The sequence below is a fragment of the Capsicum annuum genome, chromosome 7, assembly GCF_002878395.1.
Source record: "Capsicum annuum cultivar UCD-10X-F1 chromosome 7, UCD10Xv1.1, whole genome shotgun sequence".
Taxonomy (NCBI): Eukaryota; Viridiplantae; Streptophyta; class Magnoliopsida; order Solanales; family Solanaceae; genus Capsicum; species Capsicum annuum.
The window spans coordinates 209,693,358-209,713,229 of record NC_061117.1 but is presented as its reverse complement, the minus strand read 5'-3'; the positions used below and the strand labels follow the sequence as shown (position 1 = coordinate 209,713,229).

General features: G+C 34.6%; 2 protein-coding genes across 5 annotated transcripts; both read left to right on the top strand.

Moving 5' to 3' along the window:
• The first annotated feature begins 7,385 nt into the window (after window positions 1-7,385).
• LOC107878428 lies at window positions 7,386-11,929 on the top strand. 4 transcript variants are annotated; one of them, XM_047415423.1, is made up of 5 exons: window positions 7,386-7,500; window positions 7,694-7,773; window positions 9,608-10,672; window positions 10,795-11,526; window positions 11,628-11,929. In XM_047415423.1, the coding sequence occupies exons 3-5, from the start codon at window positions 9,623-9,625 to the stop codon at window positions 11,664-11,666; spliced, it is 1,821 nt and encodes a 606-aa protein (XP_047271379.1). In that variant the 5' UTR covers window positions 7,386-7,500; window positions 7,694-7,773; window positions 9,608-9,622; the 3' UTR covers window positions 11,667-11,929. The 4 variants fall into 4 exon arrangements, with proteins under 4 accessions (XP_047271379.1, XP_016580904.1, XP_016580905.1 ...); XM_016725418.2 differs by having other exon boundaries at window positions 7,387-7,500; window positions 10,792-11,526; XM_047415422.1 differs by lacking the exon at window positions 7,386-7,500 and adding an exon at window positions 7,557-7,581 and having other exon boundaries at window positions 10,792-11,526.
• A 1,420-nt stretch (window positions 11,930-13,349) lies between these two features.
• Window positions 13,350-17,941, top strand: LOC107876805 (serine, glycine, tyrosine and glutamine-rich protein). The gene is made up of 2 exons (XM_016723652.1): window positions 13,350-13,671; window positions 17,598-17,941. The coding sequence occupies exons 1-2, from the start codon at window positions 13,350-13,352 to the stop codon at window positions 17,939-17,941; spliced, it is 666 nt and encodes a 221-aa protein (XP_016579138.1).
• Window positions 17,942-19,872: the final 1,931 nt, after the last annotated feature.

Sequence of the window (19,872 nt, the reverse complement as noted above, 5' to 3'; positions counted from 1 at the left end):
ATGAACTGCATGAGATGATTTGGGATGCTGTTAAGAGTGGCTCTAGCTAGAGTAGTTCTTCCTGCTGGATTGAGCATGTTGGTTTTCCAGACTGAAAGTTTGGCTTTCATCCTATCAATGATGAACTGAAAGTCAGCTTTGAAAGGAGGTTGATGGAAGATGGGGAAGCCCAGGTACCTTCCAAAGTTATTTTTTGCAGGGATGTCAAGGCTAGAAGATATTCCGTTGATGGCATCATTGGTGCAGTTTTTTGAGAAGATTATTTTTTATTTGCTCCTATTAATTCTTTGCCCTGAGAAGGCAAAAAAAGTGTCCATGACCTTCTTGACAGTATCACTATTCTTATCATCAGCACTAGCGAAGAGAGTTAAGTCATCAGCAAAGAAAAGATGAGAAATCTTAGGGCCTCTCCTACTGATGGCTACGGAACTTCAATCCTTCTAGAAAGAAGTTCCATACAAATGATGAAAATGTAAGGTGATATGGGGTCGCCCTGTCTAATACCTCTGGAGGGCTTAAAAAGAGGGGTTTTCCTACCATTAATGAGGACAAATATAGAAGATGTGGAAATGCAAGACATGATGAGTTTGGAGAGGAGGGGAAGAAATCTGAAAAAATACAGGGCTTGTCTAATGAAAGACCATTCAATCCTATCAAAGGCTTTTTCAAGATCGATCTTTAAAATTATTTTACCTTTAGAGCCCTTCATTTTTTAGAAGTGACTAATGAATTCCTGAACAATGATGGCATTGTCAGAGGCTCTTCTAGTAGGTAGAAAACTAGCTTGAGTAGGAGCAATAAGACTGGCAAGGAAGGGCTTGATCCTATTGGCAATGATTTTTGTTATGATCTTATACTGAGTGTAGCAGAGCCCAATAGGTCTAAAGTTTTTTAAAGTAACAGCATTCTAGCATTTTGGAATGAGACAAAGGTAGGTACTATTAACCTCATTATCCATTTTTCCAGAGGAGAGAACTTTGTTACAGAAAGAGAGGAGTTTTGGGTGGGTAGAGTCCCAAAATTTTTGGAAGAAGAGGGGGTGAAGGCCATCAGGCCCAGGGGCTTTAGTAGCTTTGAAGCTGAAGACATCTCTTCTCACTTCAGTGATGGTGGGAGGGCTATCCAAGAGAGCATGAGAAGTGTTTGGTGTGGAGCCTCTAGAGTAGGGGTTGGTGAGGCACTTATAGTTGGATTTGGAGTGCTCAGATGTGTATAGGGTCTTGTAAAAGCTCATGATGGAGTCTTGGATATCCTCATGGGAATAGATCCAGTTGCCATCTTCATCTTTTAGAGAGGAGATTTTGGTATTCCTTCTTCTATTAATGGTAGCAGTATGAAAAAACCTAGTGTTTGCATCTCTTTCAGTGAGCCAGTTAACTCTAGACTTGATTCTCCATAATTCACACTCAACCCGAAGGATTTCCCTGTACTGCCCCAGTAAGGAGTCCTCAAGGTTGTGCAGAAAAAGACTAGTAGTGTAATTAGGACTCTTTTGGATTCCGACCAGTCTAGCAAGAGTTCTTTTTTTCTTAGTGAAAATGTTTCCAAACACCTCCTTAATCCAAGGAATGAGGATGGAAGAGAGAGTGTTTATGGAGCATTTGAGGTCAGCACCATCCTAAAAAGCCTAGGCAATCAGCCCAGGGAAGTCTGCATAGGAGCACCACATGGGCTTTATTCTGAAGGGTTTTTCCCTAATTCACACTCAACCCGAAGGATTTCCCTGTACTGCCCCAGTAAGGAGTCCTCAAGGTTGTGCAGAAAAGGACTAGTAGTGTAATTAGGACTCCTTTGGATCCCGGCCAGTCTAGCAAGAGTTCTTTTTTTTTTTAGTGAAAATGTTTCCAAACACCTCTTTATTCCAAGGAATGAGGATGGAAGAGAGAGTGTTTATGGAGCATTTGAAGTCAGCACCATCCTGAAAAGCCTAGGCAATCAGCCCAGGGAAGTCTGCATGGGAGCACCACATGGGCTTTATTCTAAAGGGTTTTTTCCTAGGAGTCTGATTTTTCTCAAGATTTACAAGGATAGGTCCTAGGGAGGTAAGTAACAAAGGAGTTGAGAAAAAGATGGAACCATTGCACATTTACTAGGCCTCTATCGATTCTTTCAAGGATAAGGTTATGCTTATTTTGATACCTCTTGTTAGTCCAGGTGTACCTACTACTCTTAAAACCTAAATCCATTAAATCACAGTGATTTATAAAGTTCCAAAAAAGGGAAACTCTATTATTATTAATAGGAATTCCACCAAACTTATCCTGGGATGAGAGAACTTCATTGAAGTCCCCTCCTACCAATCGACTAGAGTTATCTTGGCCTGAAATAAGGCCGGCCATAAGAGTGATTTGTTCCCAAAAGATAGTCCTATTACTAGAGTTAGGGCTAGCGTAGACAATACTAAGAAACCAAGAGGAAAGAGTGGGCGTTACCTTGACAACAACATGAATACTCTGTAGAGTAATGGATATATCTGTGATGTAGAACATATCATCCTTCCACATTAAGAAAAGACCCCCGGATCTGCCAATAGCTGAAGATTGAATCTGGCAGTCATAGCCAAGTTCCTGAGTGGGTTGGTGGTAATCACTCATACGAGTTTCAAGGAGGGCAAGCATAGCAGGTTTGTGGAGGCTTATCATGGCGTTACAGTGGCGCCTGAATTCAGCATTATGGGCGCCTCTAGCATTCCATATTATTAAGTTCATCATCAACTTATTTTGGGTTGAAGAGATGTTCGTTGTCACTTCTTTCCCTTTGTCCCAGGGGCCCAGGGGTGACTGTGGAATGTTGATATTGATCATGTTCTTCAGGGGGTTTAGTGAAACCACAAAGTTCTCCTTTGTTAGGATGCTTGGGGATTTGATGTCTATTGAGAACTTGGTCAAATTCTTGGGGATTAGGACTATCCACATCTCGCTGACTAATTCTATAAATCTTAATCCTATTTATTTGTCTAGAGTGGCTGCCTTCGTTATAGGGACCATCATGGTTGCCAGAATAGCTTCAATTTCTTGGTTGTTGGCTTTTAGCATTTCCATATTTTTTTCTCTTTCCCAAGTCTCTAAATGAGTTGCTATGGCTTGTAGGACTTCTACTAGAGAAGGAGAAAACCCCAGTGGCAGCATGGGAGGTCCATGAAGAAGCAAAAATGGGTTTGGTGGAGGGAAAAAAGGGAAAGTCTGAGTCACCTGGTTGAGTGTGTGAGATAAGATCTCCGAAGATAGACTCTCCTGGGAATTCTGGTAGGCCACTGTCATTAAGGTGGTCATCCATAGGTTGTTGCCATAGTTGGTGTGGCTTCTGTTCAGTGCTTCCTTCACTAGGAGAGCCAAGTATTTCGGGTTTTGAAGGATTATTTGGACTTGTGTCTTCCCTATCATTCCTTGGAAAGTGACTGACATGTCTTGCAGCCCCATTTCCAACCATGAAGTTGGGGCATGGTGGATGGGGAGAGGTTGTGAGATGAGAGTTAGGGGAGGTTGGTTTGTATTTTGAGAGTCCTTAGAGCTCATTCTGAGAAGTTGTATTTTTTTTATGGAGAATCAGCAGGGAAAGAGGGGTTATATAACGGAGTAGGAGGGCCTCTGCTCTCTTCATAGCATAGGGGGTGATGATGAGAGAAAGCTTTGGGGACAGGAAAAATGGAAGTTTCAGAGGGCTCAGACTGCGCAGAAGAGCTGTTAGCCTGGTTGATTTGACCGATGTTGGTCATTTCGTTCTGAGCTAAAGGCATCTTGAGATCGGAAAGGACGTCAAATCGATTGGAGTGGCCCATACTTGACTTTCTATGTTTAGAGGTAGAGGAAGGGTCTTTTAAAATAGTTAAATGGGCCTTGTCGGGTTTTTGGTTTTGGTCCTTACCAGGAGGAGTAGACTTTTGCCCCCAAGCATAATTACTATGTTGGGAAAAAGGTCCATGCGACTCATTAGATGGACCAAAAGTAGCATTAGAAGACATAAGCCATTTTCCATTTTTGTTGGAATTGGGTTGACCCAAATTCGAGTGGTCCATCTTCGAACTATCGTTGTCCTTACCTGATGAATACGTCGCTTTGGCATCCATCGAAGGATTAGGTTTTAGGTTAACAGTGTCGAGAAATTTACCTGATTTGGGATAAAAGGATTTGATCTTAACACTGGATTTGTTAGGTTGGTTCATAGCTGAGGTTGGAGTCCGCCCCTTCTTTGTTTTGTTACCTTTTTTGTGAAGGATATAGTCTGCCATTCTGATGGTGCTTGTTGAGTTGGATTGAGCTGCGTCTCTTCTTACGTATCTTTTTTACCTTCAACCACAGCTGGTCTGGAGCCACAACCCCTAATCGTATGACCTAGTCTTCCACATGCCGTACACAAAATACCATCCCCTTAATAGCAAATCGGTTGTTCATGATTTGCAATGGTTATGGAGGTACGCACCGATATGCCCATTTGGATTTGTACATAAATTCATGCATACCTGCCTCGGAGAGAGGAAGACGTACAAGAGTCTATTTTTAATAGACAACCAATTCTGTTTCCAATCTTCTCCAGGATGGATCTGTCATAGAATTCAGTTGGAAGGGATGGGAGCCTTACCCAGATTGCTGTGGATGTGACTTTTAATCTACTGGGTACAAAGTTCGGCTCCCATACCCTAGTGGAGATGTATGAATTAGCCACAAACCATGGACCTTCCAGAAGAATTCTTTTTTGACTCTCTTCGAGAGTAAGTTTTACAGTGTAGAAATCTTCACTAAGGTCAATGAGAGTTATACTTTTTTGCAATTTCCACAGATCTATTAGTTTTGAACGGAGATATTGGTAGTTTAGCTTTCTTCCAACACTTTTAATTATGACAGATCTTCTCCACGGGTTATATAGCCTTTATTTTTCTGCGTCAGAGACTTCGATGGGGTCATCCATATTCTCAGTTCCCATATGTGCAGATTGGAGGTTTTCGAAGTTCATAGCGTAGTCGACTTTGCCGTAGTTGAGTTCGTCTTTCTCTTCAGTCGCTTCTTTGTAGGATAGTTTCCTTGGGGCTCCTTCCTCCATGGATGTTGGTGTTAGGCCCTGTGGGTCCGACGTTGGCACTGCTATTTGTGGATCGGAGTTATTTTTTTCCGACGTTTGCGTCATTGGGGATTTTGCGGATTTTTAGATAAAGTTTGTCTTTCTCTCTCTAATGTAATATCTATTAGATGATCAAATAAATATTATTACATGACTTCTGGCATTACACCTTTTGCTTTGACATCAGCTAGTGATAAATCAAATGAATATAATTAAAAATATAAGATGAAAAACATTTACGACGCCATTTTTTTTATATTTTTAATTAAATAACCATAAATTAGAGGATAGATTTGTCGGACTAAAGAGAAAACAAAAGTGTGTGTCAAAATTCAAAAGGAAATACTCCCTCTCTTTTTATGTTTTACTTGTCATATTTGAGTTAATTAGAATAATTTTTGGAGCTAACCTGAATTAAAATAATTTAATATTTTAAATTTAGATATTTATAAAATATTAAAAACTCTATAAGTTGCAAGCATTCTCATATTTATATAATTTTAAAATATATTTAAAATATTTGTCAAAGTTCGTACCATTTAATTTTTGAGAAGCAAAATGTGATAAGTAAAAAGGAGAATAGAGGGAGTATAAATTAAACAATACTTAGGAAGGAAAAAAGAATAACAACAAAAAGAAATTCAGTATATACCTACATGTGAGATCCGAGTAGGAAAAAAGGTATGCAACCTTATCCCTACATTTATGATAGTAAATAGGAGAGTTTGATTTCAATTAACCCTTGATAATTTTTCTTTATCCAAACTTGGGACCGACAATATAAGCGAGCTGACCCAATTAATATTTTGGAAGGAGAATTTTCAAATTTTTATTCTTTTTCCTTTTTAGGGTTGACGAATTCTTAGTTTGTCCCCCTATATACTTTGCACATGCATAGATTTATCAGAATGATTTTTGCTAAGTTATTATCAATTTCCTTTTCTTGTGTTTAAGTAAATTAAATAATTTAGTCAGAGGGCTAATCAAGTTAAATAAGATTGAATAGGTCCAGCTAACCAGGATAATTAATGTTCTAATTGTTTAAAACCATAGGAATAGTACTTATTTACACCTACTCATTTGAAATGCACAAAATTGCTTCACTAATCCAATTTAAACACCAAGAAAAGTATTAATACTTCTTCTGTTCTTTTTATTTGTTGAATATACTAAAAAATATATATATTTTTCTTTTTTTTTTCTTACTTCGGAATATCGACAGAGACCTTTTATTTAATTTAATTTTTCAAATATCTTTTATAAGAGTAATTGAGTAAAATAAATACTTAATTAATGTGGTACAAAGTACAAAGAACAGATAAAATGAACAAAGGAAACAGTATGATAAAGATTCACATGAACTTAATAATTATATTAAATTTATAAATACATGACACGCGTCTCATATATTCTATCACTTAATCATAATTAGTTAATATATATTTATTTTATTAAATCACTTAATTATATGATGAATTGAATTACTTCGATATAATTCTCATACAAATAATTACTTTATCGTAAACTAATATTTTTAAGTGAGTGAGCTAATCATTTAATCTTTTAGCCTTTGTAGTTGAATAAAAAAGGGTCTTTTAACTTTTTGGCTAAAAGTTGTAGTCCCATAATTATTAGAGAATGAGGTGTTGAAGAAGAACTAGAAATTAGTATAATACATGAATGATTATATAGACCAATTATTTCAAAAGACAAGTTGAGGGGCCACAAAGTAAATACTACTACCTTTATTATTAAAAATAATTATTTTAATTTACTTATTTAATTTATAAATTTATCATATTTTTGAAATATAATTGTTATTATTAACTAACTATGTAAAATATTAATAATTAAATTTAATTTTTCAAAATATAATTAATAAAATTAATTTAATAAAATAAATTATTAATAAATACTTCATCCGTTTTGTTTTAGTTGATCTTTTTATCTAAAAATATTTATTTCAATTTAATTGTTCTTTTGATAAAATTAAAATAATTTTATTATATTTTTTTAATACTACTCTCAATATTAAATAACTAAATAAAATGTATTTAATTAAATTTATATTTTTAAAGTATAATTAATAAAATTAATTTGATAAAATAAATTTCTAATAAATATATTTTTAAAGAAGAATGTTAAAGATAAAAAATACCAATTATTTTAAAATGAAGAAAGTATGTTCTTGATAGAACATCAAGTCATCTATTTCTATTTCCAAGATTTCACAACTTAAATGAATGACAATGATGCATGTGTATGACTATGACTTTTTGAGGGGCCTAACCATATGTTTTTTTAATAAATGCCATCACATGATCCAAAAAAATCCAGTGACCAAAAGCCTAAGTTAAATAAAAAAATATCACTAAACTAAGGAAAGGAATTGATTCTTTTTAGCTAACCTCAAGTTGTTTATTTGAATTTAAATAACAATATTTGGTACACTATTTTCTATAGTTTTTAGTGTTATGAGTATTAAACAATTTGAATTTTCTTCATTAATGCAAAGAGAATCAAGGAGTTATAGTCCTTTATTCTTGTCTTTGTGTATTAGTTCATCTCTATTGTTTTTCTATGTTTATATTTTCTCTCTCTTAGCTCATAAAGATTTCTGTTTTTGGGTGTTTTACAGCTATGTATACATAGTGTTTATGCTTATTTATTCATTCCAAGAAAGTCACTTTGAAGTTCAAGATCATCCATTTATCAAAGGTACTATAAGTTTCTCACTGTTTTATTCTTTTTCTTTTCTTTCAAAAAATCTGTTATGATTGGTTTTCTTGTCTTAGATTTATTTGGGGTTTTGTTAATTTTGTTTGAGAGGTATTTCTTGGATTTTTTGTACAATTTAATTTCTATTTTACCATTAAAGTTCGTTGAAAGGTATTTGTCGTCCTTGAGCAGAGGTCTCGGGTTGGTATAGAGTCGCCTTTGGTAAGGAGTGTTTTAGCCCCCATTTAGATTAGTCGACTCCAATGTGGGTACCGACACCAGGTGGGAAAACAAAAAGAATAAATCTATTTCACTATTTGATGCCTGGGAATTCTTTATAGTTACTGGGAACTTCCAAGTTTTGATCTTTTTATTGTGTTTCAATCCTGGAAAGAAGAAGAGGGTGTGGGATGGGGTAGGAAGGGGTCAAGATTCTTTCTTTTTTCTGTGTTCTTTTGGTAGATATGTTGCATGTAGAAATGGAGATTTTGGGGTTTGGTAAAATAGGGAAATGCATTAAGGTAAAAAGCATTTGGATTGATAACATGTTGGTTCAGATAGCAGTAGTATAAAGTTTCTATGAGTTCAATTGGATCTTCAAGAATCAAAATTTTAAGTCTAGAATTGTGGAAATGCATCTTTTTTTTTTTTTTTTTTTTTAAAAAAAAGTAAATTATTTAATTGGTAATTTTCGAAGTAAATGGAATTTCTGAAGACACACTGCTATGAATCTGCAGTCCTGTTTTAATCGCGGAATCTTGTAGCTAAACTTTTCCATATGATCCAGAAACTTATCTCATTTTTTCCTTTCAATCCTTCATTCATATCAATTTGTGTGAGTTAATCCAAGTATAGTAAAGTATGATATGGTTGGATGTAAATCTGGTAGAGCGGGCGGAGCTAGGGGGGTTCATCCACACCCCCTTCGCCGGAAAATATCTATACAAGTCAAAATTGTTGCTGTGTATATATATTAGATGTTAAATCCTTTTGGCTTCTTCGTGAATTCTCCTAGTGAAAATCCTGGCTCTGTCACCATCTTGTAGACGGGTACATTGCACTATTTAGGTAGGGTGGGGTGGCGTGGGGGGTCACAGGTCTACAAATGAGTCTAGTTTTATTGAAATTTGAAGATAGTGGCAAAAAATCATGTAACTACTTGACAGTTTCTGCTGTTAAGGGCCCACCTGTTAGAATCCTTGTCTAAATTTTGGTGCCAGCTGCAAGCACATACTGATTGAATATGTGGGTCTATAACAAGACATGTATGGTGTTTGCTTTGAGATCTTATCAACGTTTAGACAAAATGCTTTTGCAATTAGATAATAGAGTATGGTTGTTGTTGCATTATACCGGGATTTGTATTTGCCAGGAGTATTTGTAGTCTGGTTAACAATGTTTATCTCCGGTGTGAGACAAGTATGAGAATTTTGAGAATCTCTATCTTTAAAGAACCGTTAGTTTTTCTTAAAAGATAACATATCTAGTGTTGGAGTGATGAACCTAAATAGGGAGGAACAAATACAGTCCCCAACTAACTAGAGATTTTGGGATAGCGATTGATTGTTGCTTCTCTCAGAGAAGAGGTGGAAGTAAGCTGAAAAATACAAACTTGCATTGACTCAGTTATGTAGTGTTCCGAGGAGTAACATCAATCTGAATTGATTAATTAATCCATTGTTACAATGAGTAAAATATAGAAACTGGTTTTAATATTGTTTTATTACCCAGTATATTGTTGTTATTATTGTTGAAAGTATCATTTGTAATATTGTTGGTATTGTTATATATAGCAGTAGCAGTAAGTGTGACAGATTGATGGTAATATCTGCAGAAATAAGGTGTTTATATGTTGCTAAAGAATCTCATGGAGGACAAGCAGCTGAATTTGAATCAACCGTTTCTGACAGTACGACGAGTCTCTCCAACAGTGGCTTCTGGGAGAGATGAGACAAAGAAAACTGACTATTCTGTCCCCACCGTAACTCATCCTCCTCGTTACAAATCAGAACTGAAGTCAGGTCCAGTGAGGAACCCAGGGGCCGTACCTTTCCGCTGGGAACAGAGCCCTGGAAAACCCAAGTATGAAAGTAAACGCCAAATTCGTGCTTTGGAAAAACCACCTATTGCCCCGAGACTTCCCCCAGGGAGGAAACTGAAAGATAACCAGGATTCTGATAAAGCTCATGAAAATCAAAACATTAGTGAGAGCCAAATAGGAAATGCTCAAGATTCCGCACCAAGCTGTGTGAATTTGGACGAAAAGGTGAAGAAGATCGAGAGTATTGACTGCTCAAAAGATGTGAAACAGGATAAGGGAAAACATGAATCAGAGGATGTTGATGAAGTATATATGGCTGCCCTCAATGAGCTTACAAGAACTGAATCATTCTTTCTGAATTGCAGCATAAGCGGCTTAAGTGGATTAGACGAACCAGAAGCAAAACCATCTGGTACTTCTTTAACAGATCCACAAGCTAGAGATTTCATGATTGATCGGTTTCTGCCAGCAGCCAAGGCCATGGCTTCAGAAAAGACTTTAGAAACGCCTCACTATGCTCCAAGGAAGCAATCAGCTGTTGAGGAGCAACCAAGACAACTCAAGAAGGTAGTAAATGGGGATAAACGGCCTCAACTTCGTTATGGACCTAGTTTTGCTCTTCGTTATTCCCAATTTCAGGATAATGATGAAGAAGAAAGTGATGATGATAGTTGTTATGATGGAAATCTACCTTATAAAGTTTGTGGATTATTACCTCGTTTTTGCTTGAAAAGTTCATTTTGTCTTATGAATCCTGTACCTGGAATGAATGCTAGAACCAGAGTACCCATGTCTCCTGCCGGTAGAACACAGACTGGATCATCTTCTACCACCTCTTGTAGCGGATCTGAGTATGAGGTATCAATTTCCACCATCTTTCTTCTTGTCACCTCCGTTGCTCTACTGCAGCCACTTATGTTGTGCTAACTTCCCCTCCCAGATTTTATTTGATCACTTATGGTTTTAACCTATTGCAGCAGTCCAAATCTGAGTCAACATTGCAGAAGGATAGCAGTGATTGCTTTCAAGAATTTTTCGATTATCAGAACAATGCAGGCGAAGCTGATTCAGCAGCTCCTCTGGCAGAGAAAACACTGCATGTAGATATTGTGCATAAGGTGGAATCTCCAATTATGAAATCATGTTCACCTAAAGCAGAGAGACCATTTAACCTACACGATGAGGGTCAAGATATTCTTAAAAAGATGACAGAACAAAAACCCTCGGTAGATTCTTCACATAGTTACTTTGCTAAGCCCGTGGATGGTGGAGCTTCAAAGCCAAATATTCAAAAAGAAGTTTTCAACGCGCCATCATCATCAGAATATTTTAATAACGGAGGGGAAATGATGGCACTGATGGCTTCTGGACAAGCTCAAGACCGTTACCAGGATGCAGTCCCTTCAGCGAAGCCCAAAGCTGATGTTAAACGAAGTATCAGAAAGCAAACTGTACAAAAAGAGAAGTTAGAGAACTCACGCGTAGCACATTCAAATCTTCCTGCTCCCCCTCCTTTACCAAAATCTCCATCAGATTCATGGCTTTGCCGTACTTTGCCTTCACTTTCCACAAAAAATCCGTCTTCAAGATCATATGTTGGGACAGGAATAAGTCCTAACAGCCAATCTTGTAAGCCACTATCTAGTGATCCAAAGTGGGAAACAATTGTCAAAACAGCAAAGAGACATCACCAGCATTTGAGATATACTGAGGTAAATTCTCTCTCTCAATAGTTTTCAAGTTCGGCTGATTGTCTGCTACATTTATGCGTCATCTTTTCTCTGTGTTTTAAAATTTATATCGAATCTACCAGGAAATGATGGCATTGCCCCCTATACCAGAAGCTCAATAGAAGACCAGCTTTTCTGAAGTCGTCTGGTTGTTTCCCATGCTTTCCCACGTAAATGAAATACTTCTTGGGTAAATCAATCAATACAACTGGTTGCAAGACGATTGATAACATTTTCTGTCTGATTTTACACTTTGTGTCGTCCGTTTATGATGGGTTTTGTACCCAATTCATATTTTGTAATTACACCACGGAATAAAAGTTTGTAAAAATAACATAAATCCCAACCTCATTAGAATTATTTACACTCTCTCCCAATTTCTCAATTACTTTACTCTCTCCCGATTTATATACATAACAAGGTCGACACATACATAGAAACCTTTGTATATGATAAGAATAAGACCGACATATATATAACAAGGTCGATTCATATACATAACAAATATGATAAAACCGACATATACATAACAACGCCGATTCATATACATATACATAACAAAGTCGATTTGTATACATAACATGGCCGATATATACATAGAAAGCTATGTATATGTATTTTTAGAGAAAAATGGGACTTTTGTAATATGTTTGGAGAGATGAGATTTTTTTTGTAATAAGTGAAACTTAAATTGTGTGTTTGTGTAATTTTTAGTCAAAGTTTTTGTACAGGTAAATATATGAGTAAACTTGAAATCCCCCTATATGATGATTCATAATAAAAGGTTTGCTGATTTCCATGTATACATTCCATGTTTTTTGGTTGATTATTAATTGTACAATTTACTATATCGTGAAAAATCTATATAATTTGAAGGGAGCCTCGGAGTAACTAGTAAAGTTGTTATCATGTGATCAAGAGTTCACGGGCTTAAGCCTTAGAAACAGACTCTGGCAGAAATGCAAGATAAGACTGCGCACAATGCACCTTGTGGTGGAGCCGTTCCGGACCCTGCGCATAGCAAGAGCTTTAGTGCACCGGACTGCCCTCTTATGGAAAATCTATGTAATATTTTATAGGCATAATACATATATAGACACCCGAACTTGGCCGCCGTTGACAAGTAAGCACTTCAACTTTATGAATGCACATATAGACATCTCAACTTGGTCTCAGTTGACAACTAAACAAACACGCCAACTCATTCCCACTGTATCTCGTGGGCACTTGATACTTACATGACACAAAAATCCTGTAAGTTGGGTATATATTATTCTTTCATCAGAAGTAATCATATTTTTTTAGAATTCTAAATTAAAAAAACTATGATCTAGAATTCATGAACTAAAAATGCACCCAAGGTGTAGCTTAGTGGTCAATGAAATGGTTGAGTACATGAGGTCTCAAATTCAAATCCCAGCCTAGGTGATTCTTCCCATCTACCATAGCCTTGGTGGACAGAGTTACCTGATATCTTTTGTTGATGGGAGGTGAGAAGTATCTTGTGGATTTAGTCGAGGTGCGCGAAAGCTGGGCCACACTATGAATTCTTTGAGAATGAATGGTCAAAGATTTCCAGAAGAGTCGATCAATAACAGTACTAGGATCATGTAAATTGCATATTATCGAAAAGTAGTAATCTTACCAACGAGGGAAATTGTTACTTTAAAGTAAACAACTGTGCTTCTGTCAAAAATTAGAAAAAATAGCAATATTATGTGACATGATCCTAACCAACTGTGATAATAGAATTATTGTACTCTATAAATGTATTCATGTTCTATAGAAAAGAGTAAAGAATAATAATGGCTAGGTTCTTGGTTTCTTCTTTTGATGGTGATGAAAGTTTTGGTAAATCTGGTGCTATGATTAGCTACTATGAAGGCCTGTTCTTGCTCTATGCTATCATTTTCGCAGTTGTAGTCGTGTCAATTGTGGTATTTTTATGTACTGATCATCCTGGAAAGGACACAGTATCTAATTTTTGTACTGGTGGTTCTAATTTTGGTGGCACCGGTAGCATGATCATGTATTCTAGTGGTGCTGGTGCAGCTGCTTGTGGAGGAGGTGGTGGCAGTGGTGGTGGAGGAGGTTTTGCTTGTGGCGATGATGGCGGTGGCTGTGGAGGTAGTACTTGCTGAGTGATTGTACACTTTAATATTACTCTGTTATGACTTATGAATGCATGTATATGATGGGCTGAAAGCGCATTGTTAAGTTCCCTTTTTATTCTCCTTTGTTTTGTCTTACTAATCGTTTTCATTTTAAAACAATCTATCACTTCAACGTACCGTACAAAAAGGATCATCTAAGGCGTGCTGCGGTTAGCCATTCTTAGACGAAAGAGTGGTCTTTCAGGAGTGGTTGTCCCACCTATCCTGTCTACTATCTTATATTGTCTTGTCTCATTAATCACTTCAAAACATATTTTAAAATCAATAATATCATTTAGTGTGCACAAAAGGGTTCAGCCACAAATCTATTTTTTCACATATTAAACTGTGTATGAACCCTGCAAGGCACTTTTACGTGATCTCATCTCCAGTGCGTAGCATCTGAATTGCTTGGTGATCAGAGTCGGAGCTAGAGGAGCGAAAGACGGTTCATTTGATAATCTTTTTTGCATCACATTTGTATATATAACATCATTTTTTTTTAAAGTTTATATTTAACAGATAATGAATCCTCTAGGTAAAAATTCTGTCTTTGTCACAAATAATGAGTCCTTAAATCTTCATCCACATATTGACCTTTGGTATTGTCCTCAACTTGTCAACATTCTTCTGTTGTTCACTTATAGAGGAGAAGTAAATGATAGTGTCATTTTTTAACATCTCAAGCTTAAGATTTTAATTAGATGAGTAGGTCAAACACAATTTAATATGGGGTTAGATGAGATGGTTGTGTGCAATCTAATCTTCAAGTATTTTTAAGTGCTCAACACCTGGCTTAAATCAATTTTTGGGAGAAATTTTGCTTTCATTTACAGAATTTTACATTTTTTTTTCAAGTAAAATGTATGTCCAAACACAACTTTCAAAAACTCAAATTTTCAAGCTTTAAATTTCAATTTTAAAATCTATGACTAAATAAAAGCTATAATTTGAAGTAAGTTTTTCATGTATACTTGTTTCTTGTGTTATCTACTTCTCTCGAGAATGAGCAAATTAGAAAATTATTTTATTTTGATTCTATAAAAATTCAAGTTTCAAATGAAGTTAGACAAGTTAATTGAACAAATTGTAAATTTGTTTGCAATACGTGTATGCTAATTTAAATCTTATTTCACATTATTTTTTTAGATAATAATTACCTTATTTCGAATTTATTTCTCTTGTAGAACTGTCTGTCTAAGAAAAGAAATGGAAGTAAGCATGTTGAAAATAAATCATCATTATCTAAGAAGGGGAATGGAAGTAACCATCTTGAAAATAAATCATCATTATTTAAGATACAAATTAAATTAGAATTTTGTTCAAAATTATTTAAGTGATTAAGGGGCGCTAAAAAGCTAAAATTTTATGACACTTTTTTTCATATAAATAAGAGAAAAGATATCATTTTACTCCCAAATTTGTCCTCCAAACTCACTTTAACACTTAAACTTAACTTCCGTTTATTTACCCCCTTAACAACTTTCAAGTAAATTAAATTCACCCTCAAAATTAAAATCTCACTTTCACACGAAGAGTGCACTACACACGTGCCACGTCATTGCCAAATCACTGTTATATCAGTGCCATGTTATTGCCACGTAATAAATTATAATTTTTTCAAAAAAAGAATAAAATCCCCCGCACTTATTTTTTATATATTCTTTTAAAAAAAGAAAAAAAAAAATATATATATATATATATAAAATATCCTCTTATATATATATTTTTAAATTTTAAAAGAGTATTTTTTATAAAATAGACCTCACCCCCTTCTTTCTTCTTCTTCACAACCCCCCATGCCACTCCACCCCAATTACTTCTTCTTTTTCAGTACAGCAGCTCCCCCCCCCCCCCCCCCCCCTTCTTTCTCCTCCTCCTTCTTTTTCACATAATATTTTTTTATAAAAATATATGTTTTATATAAATAAAATAGACCCCACCCTCTTTTTTCTTCTTCTTCACAGCCCCCACCCCCACCCCACCCTAATTACTTCTTCTTCTTCTTTTCTTCTTCTTCTTCTTCAGTACAGCAGCCCCCACCCCTCCCCCTTCCTCCTCCTCCTTCTTCTTCTTCACATAAAAGCATCCCTTTTTCTCTTTCTTTCACCATTGTTGCAAGTTTTTCAATGAATTTTTTTTCTTCATCAAATATAAAAATTAACTTGAATTAACTTAAACAAATTCAATAATGAAATAAATATAAGTACATGATCACAAAAATATATCAATACACAAAATCTCAAATTCAAATTCTTTCACATTAACCAAAACCTAAAATCCCAAAACTTCCAAATTTTCAAGTTTTTACTCAAAAATGTCTACAGAAATGACATAAACAGTCCGAAATTCAAAATGGCATAGATGGTATTTGCATGACATGAAATTCTTGATCAAGAATCAAACTTGTTCATCAATCTTGAACTCTTTTTTATTGTCGAAAAATGAAATTTTGAATCAATTAGGACTTGATAGGAAGAAAATTACGAAAAAACGAGGTGGGGATATGAAGAAAATGAAGAAATGAAGTGTTGGGGGTGGGAGTTATTATTATATACTAATAATAATAATAATAACAATAATAATAACAATAAAGTGGGCCTTTTTAAAAAAAAAATCACTCGCTTTTTTTTTTTAGCCACGTCAGCCGTAAGGGGTGAATTTAATTCACTTAAAAGTTATTAAGTGGGTAAATAAATGAAAGTTAAATTTAAGTGCTAAAGTGAGTTTGGAGGACACATTCAAGAGGGAAAAAATGTTTTTTCTTTATAAATAAGTTAGCATTTGCTATAAATAAGTTAGCATTTGCTATAAATATTGGGTCAAATTTTGAAAACCTATCTTCAAATATTTGTTTATTTGTTTGGTTGCATAAATGAGATGGTCAAACCCAATCAATACAAATGGTTGCAAGGCGATTGATAATCATTGAGTTTTTGTCTGATTTTTGTGCCTAAATTCATATTCTGTAATTACACCATGGAATAAAAGTCTTTGTACCGGTATTCATAAAAGTAAACTTGAAATCCCCCTATATGATTGATTCCTAATAAAAAGTTTTCTGGTTTCCATTTATACGTTCCATATTTTTTGATTGATCATTACTTATACAATCTACCATATCATGGTAAATTTCCTAGTTATTATCTCATAGTCATATTTATTCTTTGATTTCAATTTTCTTCAACAAAGAAAATAACTTTATGAAATAATCACTATTAGTTGAGCCTTAACTTTTAAATTCAAAAGTTAAGCTGAAGAGGAGATAATTATCTAAGTCCATATAAGAAAACAAAACCACTTCCATCACTAATGTGGTATTCTTTGTCATCAAATACATATGATCATTCTTTTCATAACTCAATAGAATAAAATAAAAATTATTATCTAGAACTCAAAAACTAAAGCTCTCAGAAACTTCCTCCAAGTTCTTACCACTTTCTATTTTTGAGATTCTTGTCAATCTTCATGGCCAATATAGTTATGAAGACTATGGATTTGTTTGAGAATAAATGGTAAAAGATTTCCAGAACAGTCCGTCTATAACAGTATTAGGATCATGTAAATAGCTTATTATCGAAAAGTAGTAATCTTTCTAACGAGAGAAGTTATTACTTTAAATACTGGAAAGTTTGAGGATAAGTCAATAGTCCTTTTGTCAAAAATCAGAAAAAAATAGTAAAATTATGTGACATCGATCCTAACCAACAGTGTTATAATATACTTCTTTCGTTTTAATTTACCTGTCCTAATTTGTTTAGACACGGATTAAATTAAGGAAACGTATAGTCTATTGAAATGTCCTTTAATTTAGGGTGTCAAGTAGAATGTTGGAATCAAACAATTGTCACTTGTCAAAAAAAGAGAAATTCTTTTTTAATATTATTGTACTCAATGTAGGAAATGACTTGAGAGTCCTGTGTAAATGCATTCATGTTCTACGGAAGAGAGTAAAGAATATAATGGCTAGCTTCTTGGTTTCTTCTTTAGATGTTGATGAAAGTTTTAGTAAATCTGGTGCTATGATTAGCTACTCTGGAGGCTTGTTCTTGCTCTGTGCTAACATTTTCGCGGTTTTAGTGATGTCAATTGTGGTATTTTCATGTACTCATCATCCTGAAAATGATACATTATGTAAGAAGCAAAAGAAAAGCAAGCGCAAGTTCACTGGTACTGGTCGTGGTGGTGGAGGCAATGGTGGAGGTTATGCTTGTGGTGGTGGTGGTGACGGCGATGGTTGCTGAGTGATTGTAAACTCTAATATTACTGTGTTATGACTTATGAATGCATATAAATTATGGGGCTGAAAGTACCTTGTAAGTTTACTTCTGTTCTCTTTCTTTTGTCTCACTAATTGTTTTCATTTTAAAACAATATATCACTTCAACATACCGTACAGAAAGAATCATCTAAAAATCTTGTCTGAATGCAGATGTGTTTTTTCCTAAGCAACTGTGAAAAAAAAAAAAAAAAAACAGATTAATGGATGTGTATAACCACCCAGTGGCGGATGAAGAGTAGAAGGTGTGGGTTCCCGGGAACCTACACCTGCGCTACCGCAAGACTTAAAATTACATAGAAAAATCGCCAAAAGTTATAAATATTAATAGATGGGAATCATAACTAAATCAAGGGATAACTTAGTGGCAGGAAAGGAGTCTTGGGAACCCATGAGTTTAAAATTCTGAATCCTCTGTAACCACCTCCCACCTATCCAATCTGATATCTTATTGCTCTGTCTCATAATAGTGTGCACAAAAGGGTTTAGCCACAAATCTAAAGTTGATTTTAATTAGCCCTGAATTTTACTCTACTACAGTGGCAGTAAAGAGTTGAAGCAGTTGCTCTGCCACAAATCTTTACATTTATGAAGGAAATCAAATAGCTTAAACTGGGTAACATCAGTTCCATAAAGCAACAAGCAAAAAACTAATGTGATTAACTTCTTCAAAGAATACTGTGTAGGAGCCCTGGAAGGTCAGTATTTTTACATTATCTCACCCCAATGCATAATATCTGAATTGCTTAATGACCAAGGTGGTTCATTTGAACCCTTTTTGCAGGAGAACCACACAGTATATAAGGTCGAATTGTTGCATGTATACATAAACCCTCCGAATGAAAATCCTCACTCTGCCATTATTGGTCTTTCATTTTGTCCTCAATTTGCCATATTGTCCTGTTGTTAGTTGTATCAGGAGAAAGAAAGAGAAAGCATGGTGTTCATTTGAGCTCTATGGACCACTCTGTGCAACCCTATTTAGTTGTGTATCAAGCACAACGCGTTGTCACAACCGTAACTTAGGCTTAATTGTGACAACGCATTGCGCTGGGAAGTTTCTTGTATCTAAAATGCTTAATGAAGCTGCATCCAGATATCTATGGCCAAACCAAAAAAACTGACATCGAATAGTATTTCTCTCGCTACAAATTCTCGGATATTTTAACTACTTTTAATTACGAAAACTTTGATTTATATTGCTTTTACATGGTTTCCAGTAGCCGTTTGCCCATGAAAATTAAAATTTTTCGGAGTTGAAGTTGTGTTTGGCCATGTCTTTTTTGAAATTTTTTTTAACTTTTGAATAAATTTTTTTAAATATGATTTTATGCCCCAACTTTTACAAAATATCAAAATCATCCAACTAAAATTTACTTACTAACGAAAAAAGAACACAATTAGTCACTTTTATAAAAATAATTACATATACATGGTCATATTTAATGAATTTTACTTATGACATATATAATATTTATATTAATAGCCGTTTTTTCATATTTGAAAATTTTAAATATGGATGTTATATTAACAGATCACAGTTTCCTATTTTTTAGCTAACAAATATTATCTTTCAAATAAATTTATTTATTTAGAAATTTATTTAATTTATTTTCTTTATTTTCCGTTCCAAAAAAAATAGAAAATGATGAGTTGTTATTAAATTTTAGGTTGCTGGTAATTTATTTTTTTAATTTTCTTATATATGAAAGATTTTACTTTGTGTGAATAAATTATTTCTATGTAAAATACTTTGCATATTTATGGTATATTAGCTTAGTGTACGTGCTTTGCACGTGTGTCTTTCCTTAATTAAGTAAGTTTTATATAAAAAAAAAAGTTATTAAATTGTAGCAATTTATATTAAAATAAATATTATATGTAATTAAACAATAT